This window comes from Nicotiana sylvestris, chromosome 2 (assembly GCF_000393655.2).
Source record: "Nicotiana sylvestris chromosome 2, ASM39365v2, whole genome shotgun sequence".
Taxonomy (NCBI): domain Eukaryota; kingdom Viridiplantae; phylum Streptophyta; class Magnoliopsida; order Solanales; family Solanaceae; genus Nicotiana; species Nicotiana sylvestris.
This window is the reverse complement of record NC_091058.1, coordinates 142,918,820-142,934,552: the sequence shown is the minus strand read 5'-3', so window position 1 is coordinate 142,934,552 and position 15,733 is coordinate 142,918,820. Positions and strand designations below refer to the sequence as shown.

At 40.5% G+C, this 15,733-nt stretch overlaps 1 protein-coding gene across 1 annotated transcript; it reads right to left on the bottom strand.

The window, feature by feature from the left end:
- Window positions 1–12,827: 12,827 nt before the first annotated feature.
- Window positions 12,828–13,820, bottom strand: LOC138885703 (uncharacterized). Its single transcript, XM_070166680.1, has one exon. It carries the CDS (start codon window positions 13,818–13,820, stop codon window positions 12,828–12,830), a length of 993 nt encoding a protein of 330 aa, XP_070022781.1.
- Between the last annotated feature and the right edge of the window lie 1,913 nt (window positions 13,821–15,733).

Here is a 15,733-nt window from a genome sequence, read left to right as displayed (position 1 = left end):
ATAATAATCCAAGCAATCCCGTTTGAGCTTCTTTATTTGGTTTGAAGAGAACTCATTCGGGACAATTCCGCTCACAAGATAGATAGCCACATCGACAAACCAAGGCATCCTGGTCAAACACATGGAAAAGAGTTGTTCATCCGGAAACAAATCATTGATTTCAAGGTGTGACGACCCGACCCGTCGTCTCATGGTTTACCGCTCCGTTTTTCCCATTCTCAGCTTCTTTATGCTTTATTATCCGTATCTTATGTGATCGAGTTGGTTTGGAGTGGTTTTGATAAGAAATGAGACACTTAGTCTCTTTTAAGAAGGCTTAAGTTGGAAAAGTCAACCGGACGTTGACTTATGAGTTAGAGGGCTCGGATGTGAATTCCGACGGTTCGGTTAGCTCTGGGAGGTGATTTGTGACTTAGGAGTGTGATCGGAAGTGGTTTTGGAGGTCCGGTGTAGAATTAGGCTTGAATTGGCGAAGTCAGTTTGGCGAATTCCGGTTGATAGGTGAGATTTTGATCCGTGGGTCAGAATGGAATTAAGAGAGTTGCTGTATCTTCCTTATGTCATTTCTGATGTGTGTGCAAAATTTCAGGTTATTCAGACATCATTTGGTCGGGTTTTTGATCGAAAGTGTATTTCGGATGTTTTTGGAAACTTAGGCTTGAATTCGATGAGTTTTGGGTAATTTGATGTTGTTTGAGGTGTTTTGATGATTGGAACAGGTTTGAATGATGTTATGAGTTATGTTGGCATGTTTGGTCGGGGTCCCATGAGGCTCGGATATGTTTTGGAAGAGTTTTTGGAAGATTTTGGCGTTTTGATTATGAGCATGTAATGATCCAAAGGTTCATTTTTAGTTCTAGAGATTGAAATTTGATTTTGAGACTTCCGGAGTTTTTATAATGAATTATAGGAGTGATCTGGAAAGTTTGGTCTAATTTCATCAAGTCGCAGTTGGGTTTTTGACGCGAAATATGAGTTAATTGTTTAACGAGCGAAATGGGTATTGAACTGCGCAAATGAGCTCCGAATTGAGTTTCGACTGAAGGGTTATATTCGTATTATTATTTGTGATTCATAGGAACAAGAATCATCGAATTCCGAGGTCCCAGGCCCGAGAAATGAATTTTTGAGTAAAATTGCTTTATGAAAATATTTAAGGAAAATGTAAATGAAATTTGATTAGAAAGTGATGGTATCGGGCCCGTATTTTGGTTCCGGCGCCCAGTACAGGTCTTATATATGGTTTAAGCACTTTCTGTAAAGTTTGGTTGAAAATGGACGTCGTTGACGTGTTTCGGACTCAAAATGGAAAATTTGATGTTTTATGAAATTTGAAGGAATTCTTGGAATTTAAAGCTTAATCCGTGGTATATGACGTTATTTTGGCGATTTGATTGCACGGTTAAGTTCGTATTGTATTTTGGGACATGTTGGTATAATTGGTTAAGGTCCCGAGGGCCTTGGGTGGATTTCGGAAGGTTAACGGAATGGAAATCGGATAAAAGGATTGCTGGAATTTTCTGCTGCAGAAGTTGTCTTGGACAACAACTGTGCAATCGTGGAGCCTATTTCGGAAGCTTATATCTCAAAATACATAAGGAATCTGTAAATTTACAAAACATGAAAGTTGTAGCCCTTGCATCCTAGTTTCCAGAAAGCTAAACTATTAATTATTCCGATATTTATACAGAAAGTTATGATCGATTGAATAAGGATTGGTAAAGCTATTTTTCTGGGACAGAGGAAAAATCGCATGTGTCAAATGCGATTTATAAGTCTCAATTGGCAAATGCAACTTGCCTGGAACAGATTCTTAAACACGAGAGTTAGCCATTTTTACTCATTTTTGAGTTTTGTGTTTCGGATTTAGGCGATTCCAAAGGAATTTTTCACGACTTCGACTTGGGTAAGTGTTCTATATTCGAAAGTGATTATATTTAATAAATACATGGTTATATTCATCGTTTAATTCGGATTTAAATGGAAGAAATTAAAATTTTTGCAAAACGTTTCAAAAATGAAAAATTAAGATTTGGAGGTCGAGTTGTTGTCGGAATTTGATAATTTTGGTATGGTTGAACTCGTATCGGAATGGGTTGTCGGATTTTATGAGTTTCGCCGGATTCCGAGACGTGGGCCCCACAGGCGAATTTTGAGTGTAATTTTGGATTTTTGATGGAAAATGTAGAATTCCATATGGAATTAATTCCTATAATATTTATTAACTGAATCGAATCGTTATGTCTAGATTCGAGGCATTCAGAGGTCAATAAGGGGTAAAGGCATCGCAAGCTAGAGAATTAGCCGGTTCGAGGTGAGTAATTGATGTAAATGATGTCCTGAGGGTTTGAAACACCGGAATTTCACATCGTAACGCTATATTGAGGTGACTTGCACGCCGAATAACGGGCGTGAGGTAGAGCACCATTGGGGATTGTGACTTGGTCCGTCCCGAGAGATGTTTGTACCGTATTTTCTACTTGAACTAAATTGAGAATCATCCTTACTTAGATTTAATTGTTACATTTGGGCTTCTTGCCAATTATTTGAATCCTTTAGGGATTGATATCACTGCTTTCACATATTTGCATATCATTTGACCTCAGTCGAAGGTTTTAAATACTGTTTTGCAAACTCAACCATCTTTCTAAGATTTGAAAACTTAAATGATATTTCTAAATGATATTTCGGGCTGAGAACTACTGTTTTACAAATGCCCAAGGGGCTTATGATGATTTTTGGACTGAGCATGGATCGGGTTGCGCGCCACAGCAGTGTTATATTGATATTGAGGCCGAGAGCCTGGTTGATTACACTGATATTGAGGCCGAGAGCCTGGTTGATTACATTGATATTGAGGCTGAGAGCCTGGGTGATTATACTGAGATTGATATGAGGCCGAGGGCCTAGATTTGATGCCACGAGATGACTTGATATTGCGCTTGGGCTGTAGGAGCCCCTCCGGAGTCTGCACACACCCCCAGTGAGCACCGTCGACGATAAATAATGGATAGCTCGGGCTGCACGCCGCAGTGGGTACTAGAGTGTACCATCATATGCATTGCATTGCACTTATGCATTTGTTTTTATCTGTTATACCTGTCTCAGTATTTGGTACTCTTGACTTAATTGACTTGTTGCTTCAGTATTTGTTGTTCTAAACTGCCAGTTATAGTTTACTTTGTATTTTTTTCATGATTTCTTATTCTCAGCCTTTATTTATGTTTATTACTCACTGGGTCGGAGTACTCACATTACTCTCTGCACCTTGCGAGCAGATCCAGGTACACCATAGGCTAAGTGAGGAATTGTTTAGCTGAGCAAGCAGTATCCAGGAGTATTGAGGTAGCTGCATGGCGTTCGCAGCCTTGATCTCTCCCATCTATCCCTATCCTTTTTTCCGCATTTTTCCTAGACAGACTTGTAATAGGTGGATTTTCTGTATTAGAGGCTCATGTTCGTGACACCAGATTCTATTGGGTTATGTTGTGGTATTCTAATTGAACTTCCGCAGATTTTATTAATATTATAAACTTGAAAGTAATGACTTAGTAATTCCCTGTGTCATTTATCTATAATCTGATTAAAAATTTGGGATAATGTTATTGAATGGTCGGGCTTGCCTAGCAGTGTGTTGGGCGCCATCACGACCGGATTTGGGGTCGTGACAAATTGGTATCAGAGCCTAGGTTACTTGGTCTCGCGAGTCATGAGCCGGTTTAGTAGAGTCTCGCGGATCGGTACGGAGACGTCTGTATTTATCCTCGAGAGGCTGCAGAACCTTTAGGAAAACTTCACATTCTAGAATTCTTATCGTGCGTCATTGATTCATCTTGAAAAGAAACTTTTGAAATTCCTTCCATGCGTTTGTATGCGCGCATGAGCGCTCAGTATTAGATATGCCTTGATGGCTTGTGATTCCCTGATCGAAGGGAGAGATGTGACCTCTGTGAGTTGATGTTGGGCTAATCTGAGGGACTTGAGGACGGATCTTTGCCTATGGCTTGAGCACCGAGGTGCTAATTGTGCGAGCAAGTGTTTTGAACTTATATGTCTAGTATTGTCCCTATTAGTGGGAATGATGGTTAGATAGCTACGTAAGGAGTATGTTAGTACTGCGAGATGTATCTATATGACTTGGAAGTGACGAGGAAGGGCGGCAGGATGATAGATGAACTATTAAGTGTTTGATTTTCATTGTGATTAGATGTGTAGCCCCGAGTTATGGGCGCGTGGAGAATCTTTTCATATCTCCTATTTGGAGTGAAGTAAATTTCATGTTACGGTAAGCTTAGACTCAGGAAGATTAAGTGATTGTGCAATGTGTATGACCGTGGAAGGTATACAAAAATGTTAATTGGAGGTGAAACAGGTGGGTTATCTCCTGAGGAGTGTTCTAAGGTGGTGTGATCCTTATGTTGTCTATTAGAAGATCTCATTTACAAGTGAAAAATATGCATTGAAATCTAAATTGGGCCACCTAAAGAGTGGGCTTAATAGTTGTGTGAGTGAATGCAAGAATTGCAGAAGAGTTAAAATTCCAGATGATTCGTGTTTCCACAAGCTTATGAAGGAGTGAGTTTAATCTCTCTATAGTATTACGGCAGCAATAGAGTATATGCGTTGTGAATTATTGAGTGCGTTTTGATCTATGACTTTGAGCCAAGTTGGGGAGTTTGCTATTAATTAAGTTGATTGCATGGTTATGTGCTATATTGGTTCCAGTTTGAGGCGTGTTGGTGAGTCAGTTATGGCTTACGGAGATTTAAGTCGATCAGGCGGTGGCCGAGCCATTTTTATGCTATTCCAGGAAGGACAGATGCTATTGCTTCAGATGATGTCATTATAGGAATTGTTCCAGTCTGCCACAGAGATGCCTTTGTATTATTCGATCCCGGTTCCACCTATTCTTATATGTCCTCATATTTTGCTCATTATTTGGGTACGCCCCTAGAGTTTCTTTCTTTTTTTATTCATGTATCTACCCCGGTGGGCGATACTGTTGCTGTGGACCGTGTGTACCGGTCATGTGTTGTGATTATTGAGGGTTTGGAGACCCGAGTTGATCTATTGCTATTGAGCATGGTGGATTTTGATGTTATATTGGGCATGGATTGGTTATCTCCGTGTCATGTTATTCTAGACTGTCATGCTAAGACAGTTACTTTGGCTATGCCGGGTGTACCGCGGATCGAGTGGCGTGGTATGACTGATTATGTTCCTACCAGAGTAATTTCTTTCTTGAAAGCCCAGCGTATGGTTGGGAAAAGTTGTCTGTCATATCTAGTTTTTGTGCGAGATGTTGGAGCTGAGACCCCTAGTATTGATTCTGTCACAGTTGTGAGGGATTTTTCCTGATGTAATTCCTGCAGACCTGCCGGGCATGACACCGGACAGGGATATTGATTTCGGTATCGACTTGGTGCCGGGCACTCAGCCCATTTCTATTCCACCGTATCGTATGGCACCAGCGGAGTTGAAGGATTTGAAAGAGCAGCTTTAGGAACTCCTAGAAAAAAAGGGGGTTCATTCGGCCTAGTGTGTCACCTTAGGATGCACCAGTCTTATTTGTGAAAAAGGAGGATGGCACAATGAGAATGTGCATTGATTACAGGCAATAGAATAAAGTAATAGTGAAGAACAAGTACCCTTTGCCTCGTATTGATAACTTGGTTATGTGCGAACAGATTTGAAAGTTTTCTTGATGGTTTTTACCATGGTTCGAGCCGGATATCTTCTACCGGTGCGCGGAACATATTGTATATTATGTACCCCTCCTAAATGGGAGCAAATAGAAGGTTTCTAACTGCCGGAATGTAATTTTCCTATAGCCTGGAAATTCTAATGATATTCTTGCGTTTGCAAAATGATGGCATAATAGACGTGGTATGCTGTGCATGTTTAATATTTTCATGTACGAGGTGGCAGTTCATTCTTGAAGAAAAGGTCATGAATTCTGGATAGAGTAGCCAGTTTCAGATATTTAGATTGAATGTTATAACTGTTCGGTAAGGCCTGAGAAGGGTGCACATTACATTCTGATTAACAGATGTTTATTGGCGTTTCAACGCTCACTTGGTTGATCGACTACCAATATTTCGATCTTGTTATGTATTTAGAAAATTTTTGAAAATAATTATCTTGGGATGATCGTACTTGAGGGATGTGTCAGTCATTTGGGTGCTGAGGTTGTGATCAGTTACAGTGATTTATGTGATCTATGAATTTGGAGACAGGGAATTCTAAAAAATATACTATTTCGGGATTGTGGCATGTTGAGGAGAGTATTTTATCTAACTCACTAGATGCACTAGTCGAGCTAATTGATGGTGATAACTATACGCTGTGAGCGTGGATATATGTGAGGTTTGAACCTGTGTGCAAGCACCGAGCCAATATTCATGCTCGAAAGATACGTAGGCTATGATATGTGTAGAGTGGGATATTGAGCTTAAAGGTATAATGTTTCTCGTATTCGTAACTCTGTTAAGAACTATCTGGACTATATTGGAGATTTCCAAGATGCTAAATTCCAGAACAAACTTGGTAATTACTAATTCTGTGTTAACTTGCTGATTTGAGCTATGACAACGCAGTTTGCTCATACCTACGATATAGAGTGTTATTAATGCAGTCCAGGAGCATGAGAATCTTGTTTCACTTAGCATATACATGTGTACTTGCTGGATTACTTCTACTTGATATGCTTGGATTGGAGGTCTGTGATCGTGCCAGGTGGATTATGTTATTGGCAACTAAGTTGCTCGTGAAGGTAATGTTAATGTGAGCTATAGAAGAGCCGGTTATTATTATTCTATTCATTTATCTTGGTTCCACTGTGATTGACGAGCTCATAGCATATCGTTGGGGTGGTACTTGTGGAACTTGCAAAACGGCTCTCTTCTTTGAGGTATTTTCCCTTTCTGGGGTAACCGGATGGTGCAATAGTGAGGTTTACTAGTATGGCATTGTATTATGTACTTCTCCGTGGGCATGATTATTCGTTTGTGGTACTAGACATCAAATTGCGCTTGGTTGATATGGGAAATGGTTATGGTTTACCGCGTGATTTAGTTATCATTGGCAGCATATGAAAGTGTGAGATGAGACTTTAGTTGATAAGAGTTTTTCTATCGGCATTCGGGTGTTGTGTGCAGCTGCTGTGATTAGGAGTTATCACTACAAGCGTTTGAGTTATGTGGTCTATCATGTAATAGCACCTGAGGTTGCAGGTGTGGGTTATTACAGCTTGTTCGAGCTTATTCACAGTATAAATGTGGGATTCTGATCATATGAAAGATTTCAAAAGTGGAAACGTGGTCCTATGGATTATGGGCTAGATTGGATTGCAAAATTTCAGTTACAATGTGTTGTCGGACCTATATGAGATAGGGTGACGTGGGATCACCCCCGGGTATATGCGTGGCGAGGTTACTAAGCGATTGTTTAGGTTTTGGGACAACTTTGGGCACGTTCGAGGACGAACGTTTGTTTAAGTTGGGGAGGATGTGATGACCCGACCCGTCGTCTCATGGTTTACCGCTCCGTTTTTCCCATTCTCATCTTCTTTATGCTTTATTATCCGTATCTTATGTGATCGAGTTGGTTTGGAGTGGTTTTGATAAGAAATGAGACACTTAGTCTCTTTTAAGAAAGCTTAAGTTGAAAAAATCAACCGGACGTTGACTTATGAGTTAGAGGGCTCGGATGTGAATTCCGACAGTTCGGTTAGCTCCGGGAGGTGATTTGTGACTTAGGAGTGTGATCGGAAGTAGTTTTGGAGGTCCGGTGTAGAATTAGGCTTGAATTGGCGAAGTCAGTATTTTGGTGAATTCCGGTTGATAGGTGAGATTTTGATCTGAGGGTCGGAATGGAATTCTGAGAGTTTTTTTAGCTTCGTTATGTCATTTCTAATGTGTGTGCAAACTTTCAGGTTATTCGGACATCATTTGGTCGGGTTTTTGATCGAAAGTGTATTTTGGAAGTTTTTGGAAACTTAGGCTTGAATTCGATGAGTTTTGGGTAATTTGATGTTGTTTGAGGTGTTTTGATGATTGGAACAGGTTTGAATGATGTTATGAGTTATGTTGGCATGTTTGGTCAGGGTCCTATGAGGCTCGGATGTGTTTTGGAAGAGTTTTTGGAAGAGTTTGGCATTTTGATTATGAGCATGTAATGATCCAAAGGTCCATTTTTAGTTCTAGAGATTGAAATTTGATTTTGAGACTTCCAAAATTTTGATAATGAATTATAGGAGTGATCTAGAAAGTTTGGTCTAATTTCATCAAGTCGCGATTGAGTTTTTGACGCGAAATATGAGTTAATTGTTTAACGAGCGAAATGGGTATTGAACTGAGCAAATGAGCTCCGAATTGAGTTTCGACTAAAGAGCTATATTTGTATTATTATTTGTGACTCATAGGAACCAGAATCATCGAATGCTGAGGTCCCAGGCCCGAGAAATGAATTTTTGAGTAAAATTGCTTTTTGAAAATATTTAAGGAAAATGGAAATGAAATTTGATTAGAAAGTGATGGTATCGGGCCCGTATTTTGGTTCCGGTGCCCAATACAGGTCTTATATATGGTTTAAGCACTTTCTGTAAAGTTTGGTTGAAAATGGACGTCTTTTGACGTGTTTCGGACTCAAAATGGAAAATTTGATGTTTTATGAAATTTGAAGGAATTCTTGGATTTTAAAGATTAATTCGTGGTATATGACGTTATTTTGGCGATTTGATCGCACGGTTAAGTTCGTATTGTATTTTGGGACATGTTGGTATAATTGGTTAAGGTCCCGAGGGCCTCGGATGGATTTCGGAAGGTTAACAGAATGGAAATCGGATAAAAGGATTGCTGGAATTTTCTGCTACAAAAGCTGTCTTGGACAGCAACTGTGCAATCGTGGAGCCTATTTCGGAAGCTTATATCTCAAAATACATAAGGAATCTGTAAATTTACAAAACATGAAAGTTGTAGCCCTTGCATCCTAGTTTCCAGAAAGCTAAACCATTAATTATTCCGACATTTATACAGAAAGTTATGATCGATTGAATAAGGGTTGATAAAGCTATTTTTCTGGGACAGGGGATAAATCGCATGTGTCAAATGCGATTTATAAGTCTCAATTGGCAAATGCAACTTGCCGGGAACAGATTCTTAAACACGAGAGTTAGCCATTTTTACTCATTTTTGAGTTTTGAGTCTCGGATTTAGGCGATTCCAAAGGAGTTTTTCACGACTTCGACTTGGGTAAGTGTTCTATATTCGAAAGTGATTATATTTAATAAATACATGGTTATATTCATCGTTTAATTCGAATTTAAATGGAAGAAATTGGAATTTTTGCAAAAATTTTCAAAAATGAAAAATTAAGATTTGGATGTCGAGTTGTTGTCGGAATTTGATAATTTTGGTATGGTTGAACTCGTATCGGAATGGGTTGTCAGATTTTATGAGTTTCGCCGGATTCCGAGACGTGGGCCCCACGGGCGAATTTTGAGTGTAATTTCGGATTTTTGATGGAAAATGTAGAATTCCATATGGAATTAATTCCTATAATTTTTATTAACTGAATCGAATCGTTATGTCTAGATTCGAGGCATTCAGAGGTCAATAAGGGGTAAAGGCATCGCGATCTAGAGAATTAGCCGGTTCGAGGTGAGTAATTGATGTAAATGATGTCCCGAGAGATATTTTACTACATTTTTGGTTGAGACGTATACTTTATTATTGTGAATTGGGCTTGTTGCCATGCTTGGGGCCTTGTGCCGACCTGTAGAACCCTTAGGGGATTTTTGACTGGTTTTCCTCACTTATTTTGTTAAAGAATTTATATCCTCAGTCATGTTTCCAATTGTAGGCTTCTTGCCAATTATTTGAATCCTTCAGGGATTGATATCACTGCTTTCGCATATTTTGCATATCATTTGACCTCAGTCCAAGGTTTTAAATACTGTTTTGCAAACTCAGCCATCTTTCTAAGATTTGAAAACTTAAATGATATTTCGGGCTGAGAACTACTGTTTTACAAATGCTCAAGGGGCTTATGATGATTTCTGGACTGAGCATGGATCGGGCTGCGCACCGCAACAGTGTTATATTGATATTGAGGCCGAGAGCCTGGTTGATTACATTGATATTGAGACCGAGAGCCTGGTTGATTACATTGATATTGAGGCCGAGAGCCTGAGGGATTATACTGAGATTGATATGAGGCCGATGGACTAGATTTGATGCCACGAGATGGCTTGATATTGCGTTTGGGCTGTAGGAGCCCCTCCGGAGTCTGCACACACCCCCAGTGAGCGTCGTTGACAATAAATAATGGATGGCTCGGGCTGCACGCTTTGCATTGCACTTATGCATTTGTTTTTATCTGTTATACCTATCTCAGTATTTGGTACTCTGACTTAATTGACTTGTTGCTTCACTATTTGTTGTTCTAAACTGCCAGTTATAGTTTACTTTGTATTTTTTCATGATTTCTTATTCTCAGCCTTTATTTATGTTTATTACTCACTGGGTCGGAGTACTCACATTACTCCCTGCACCTTGCGTGCAGATCCAGGTACGCCACAGGCTAAGTGAGGAATTGTTTAGCTGAGCATGCAGTATCCGGGAGTATTGAGGTAGCTGCATGGCGTTCGCAGCCTTGATCTATCCCATATATCCCTATCCTTTTATTCCACATTTTTCCTAGATAGACTTGTAATAGGTGGATTTTCTGTATTAGAGGCTCATGTTCGTGACATCGGATTCTATTGGGCTATGTTGTGGTATTCTAATTGAACTTCCGTAGATTTTATTATTATTTATAAACTTGAAAGTAATGACTTAGTAATTCCCTGTGTCATTTATCTATAATCTGATTAAAAATTTGGGATAATGTTGTTGAATGGTTGGGATTGCCTAGCTGTGTGTTGGGCGCCATACGATCGGGTTTGGGGTCGTGACACAAGGCCATCATGGGGCCTCCCCTCCTCTTCCAAACTAGACAAGTTATCCGCCACTTGATTCTCACTCCCTTTTCGGTATATGATTTCAAGATCAAACACTTGTAGAAGAAGTACTTACCTCATCAACCTAGCCTTTGCTTCCTTCTTACTCATCAAATAACGAAGTACCGCGTGATCGGTGTGAACAATCACTTTGGTACCCATGAGATACGGGCGGAACTTTTCCATAGCAAAGACAATGACTAAGAGTTCATTCTCGGTTACCGTATAGTTAATTGGGCGTCGTTCATGGTCTTACTAGCATACTAGACCGGATGGAATATCTTGTTGATTTTTTGCCCCAATACCGCTCCAACTGCAACATCACTAGCATCGTACATAAGCACAAAAGGTAAGCTCCAGTTTGGCGCTGTAATGATAGGAGTGGTAGTTAGCTTATACTTGAGTAGTTCAAATGCCTTCATACAATCATCATTGAACACAAATTTAACATTTTTTCCAACAACTTGCACAAGGGATTCACCACTTTTGAGAAATCCTTGATGAACTGACGGTAAAAACCTGCATGACTTAGAAAGCTCCTCACTCCTTTGACAGAAGTAGGAGGAGGTAGTTTTGATATCACTTCAGTTTTTGCTTTATCTAATTCAATACCATTCTTGGAGATCTTATGGCCGAGTACAATGCCCTCCTCAACCATAAAGTGACACTTCTCCTAATTAAGCACCAAGTTGGTCTCTTCACAACGTGCCAATACCTTATCAAGATTATCCAAACACTCATCAAAAGAATCCCCCACAATAGAGAAATCATCCATGAAAATCTAAAGGAATTCCTCCACCATCTCCATGAATATTGCCATCATACACCGTTGAGAAGTAGCAGGTGCATTACATAGACCAAATGGCATCCTTGAGAATGCAAATGTGCCATACGGACAAGTGAAGGTGGCCTTCTCCGTGGTCTTTAGGTGCAATAAGAATATGGTTATACCCAGAATACCCATCCAAGAAGAAAAAATAAGCACGTTAGGCTAATCTATCCAATATTTGATCAAGAAATGGAAGCGGAAAATAGTCTTTCCTAGTCACTTTGTTGAGCTTCCTATAATCCATGCATACCCTCCAACCAGTGACGGTTCTTGTGGGGATCAACTTTTTGTTGTCATTTGTGATCATAGTCGTGCCCCCTTCTTTGGGACACATTGTACCGGTGAAGTCCATGAACTATCAGAAATGGGTTAGACAACCCCAGCATCCAACCATTTGATGACCTCTTGCATGGCCTCATTCAACCTTCTTTGATGTTCCACGGAGGGTTTGGCATCCTCCTCCAATATGATTTTGTGCATGCCAAAGGCGGGTCTTATACCCCGAATATCTGCCAATGTCCAACCTATTGCCTTCTTCCTCCTTTGGAGCACCACAAGGGTGGCATCTACCTGCACGTTAGTTAAGCACAAGGAAAGAATAACAGGTAACGTGGAACAAGGGCCTAAGAATTCATACCTGAGGTGTGAAGGCAAAGGCTTCAACTCCAATATGAGAGGCTCCTCGATTGAGGGCTTTGTTGGTAGAGTCTTCTGGTTCTCAAGGTCCAAGGAAAGTTTTCGGGGCTCATATGTATATGAACCCATTCCTTGCAAAGCATTGACATATTCCACCAAGCCTTCCTTATCATCCACATCATGATTTAACAACACAGCTTCCAATGTGTCTTCCACATTAGTCACAACACTTGTGTCTTCAACAGTCACTTCGGTCACAAGATCCACAAACAAACACACTTTGTTGCTATTAGGCTGCCTCATTGACTTGCAAACATGGAACACAACGTTTTCATCGCCCACTCGGAAGGTGAGCTCCCTAGCTTACACATCAACTAAAGCCTTCCTTGTAGCTAGGAAAGGTCTCCCCAATATGATCGACACCTCGTAGTCAACCTCACAGTCAAGTATCACAAAATCTGTAGGAAGTATGAACTTGTCGACCCGAACTAGCACATCATCAATTATCACCAATGGCCTCTTCATTGTCCTGTCTACCATTTGCAACCTCATGGATGTGGGCCTTGGTTGCCCAATCCCCAATGCCTTGAACACAGAATATGGCATCAAGTTAATGTTTTCCCCCAAGTCATACAAAGCTTTGGCGAAATTAGCACTACCAATAGTGCATGGGATTGTAAAGGCCCCGAGGTCTTCTAACTTTGGAGCCATAGAGTGCACATGTTTCGTTTTGATCGTTTCACAGTTCATTGATCTCTTCTTTTTTACTAAGTCCTTCATTAACTTGGCATATCCCGACATTTGTTCTAGAGCATCAACCAAATGCACATTTATGGACAAACTTTTCATCATACCAATAAATTTCTTGATCTGATTCTCATTTTTTTTCTTTGCGAGTCTTTGAGTATATGGTGGAAGAGGCCTTGGCAAATGAGCCTTGGCTTTGGGCACTACCATTTCCAGAATGTCTATCACGTAATCCCTAGACGGGTTCACATCATTCTGTGTCTCCTCCGCGTTGTCATCAATGTCTATCCTCACTTCATCATTCACATTCTCATCATTCACCTGCATATCATTGCTTGGCTCATCATCATCTTGCACTGACACATCATCACTCATAATCTTTCTTGAATTAGAGGTACTAGCAACTCCACCTCTACCACTTCTTGTAGTCACCGCCATAGCATGGCCCGTATTATTCCAACCCTTCGGGTTTACTACCATATCACTTGGTAATGCCCTCTTAGGGCGAGTATTCAAAGCTTGAGAAATTTGGGCAAGTTGGACTTCCAAGTTGCGGATAGAAGTGTTGTGGGAGGCCAATTGGGCATCGAAGTCGGCATTTTTCTTCATCATTTACTCGACCATGGATTCAATCTGTCCCATCTCATTGTTGGAAGAGCTAGGACCTTGTGATGGATATGGAGGCGGGTTGTTCGGTTGTTGATACATTGGGAGCCTTTGAAAGCCCGACCCTCGGTTCCCTTGATTATTGTTGTTCCAATCCCCTTGATTGTTGTTACCTCCCTAATTACTATTATTGTTGCCACCCCAATTGCCTTGATTTCCTTGATTACCCTAATTTTGATTGTTGTTGTCCCCCCAATTGCCTTGGTTGTTGTTGTTTCCACTATTCCAATTTACTTGTTGACCTTGATTTCCCCAATTTCCTTGTGATCTCCACTGTTGTTGATTTGGAGCATTGCCCCGTTGACCCTGATTATTGTTCACATATTGAACCTTTTCACTTTGATCATCATATGAGTCATCTTGATTGTACCCACTACCACTTTGCTCAAATTGGTCCGGATTATTTTGAACTTGTTGACCTCGTTGCCTTCTCTTATTGATCATCATATTCACTCCTTCCATGGCATTCACTTATTTTGGCCCTTGAACTTGTTGAAACTGAGCTTTAGCCAATCAGTTCATGGTAGTAATCAACTCGACTATATCTTGGTCGTGGTCATGGAGCTCCTTGTGTAGTGAATAACATTAGGGTCACCTTGTGGCACATTAGCTCGACTTTTCCATGCCGAAGAGGTATCCGCCATCTCATCAAGTATTTCACACGCTTCAGCATATGGCGTGTTCATAAAGTTCCCCCCGGCGAGTTGGTTAACTACACATTGATTTTAGTGTTGACCCCCCTATAAAAAGTCCGTTGGATCATGGCCTCAGTCTTATTGTTGTTTGGGCACTACTTTACCATTGTCTGGTACCTCTCCTAAATCTCATGCAATGGTTCATTTGGCTCTTGTTTAAAAGCAAGGATCTCATCTCTTAGCGTTTCCATATGTCCCGGAGAAACGAACTTTGCGATGAACTTCTCGACCAACTCATCCCAAGTGGTGATGGAACGGTTGGGTAACCTTTCAAGCCAATCCAAAGCCTTCCCCCTTAGAGAAGGAAAAGCCTTAACCTCAATGCGTCCTCAGAGACGTTAGTTTGCTTGCTCCCTCAACACGTGTCAACAAAACCTTTGAGATGCTTGTAGGCATTTTGGTATGGAGCTCTGGTGAAGAAACCCCTCTATTCCAAGAGTGTAAGCATGTCATTGGTTATTTGAAAGTTGCCCGCCCTAATCCGGGGCGGGACTGTTGCACTTGCATAGCCTTCGTTGGGCAACACCCGGTATGCTGCCCTTAGAGGAGGTGGGGGGGGTTTGGAATATTATCATGAGGCGATCGGCCTCTCCTTTGTACTTGAGGTTTGGGTTGAATCTCATCCACATGATCATTATCTACCTCCTCCCCTAATGGCAAATTTCCGAGAGCTTCGTTGTTAAGAGCCATTTGGTACCTAAAAGCAATTCACACACAAATTAGAAAAATGGAAGGAAAGAAAAACAAATCACACAAATACTCATATATATAGCTAAAACCGTCTAACTCCCCGGCAACGGCGCCAAAAATTGATCGGGTCCAAGCCTACACTACTATTGAGTAGAGATGATAGTCGATACAGTTTTAACCCAACTAGGTTGGGATCGAATCCACATGGAGTTAATAATTGGAATTAGGTTTATATCTAAGCTAAATACGGGCTTTCAATCTAATTATACTTCCACAAATGTTTGGTTTGATTTCTACTTCTACTTCTATTCTATCGCATGCAATATTTGAAACTAAGTACAATATTTTTGTTGTTGATTTTGAAGGGTTTAAAGGGACTAGGGTAGTGACTTCCACCAAGGTGGATATCTAATGGGTAATAAGAATCTAGGGTAATCGTGTTATTAATTGGGGTCGTAATATAACTATCAC

Coding starts and splice junctions, on each gene's coding strand:
- LOC138885703 (XM_070166680.1), bottom strand. CDS start 13,820: ATGAAGAAAAATGCCGACTTCGATGCCCAATTGGCCTCCCACAACACT.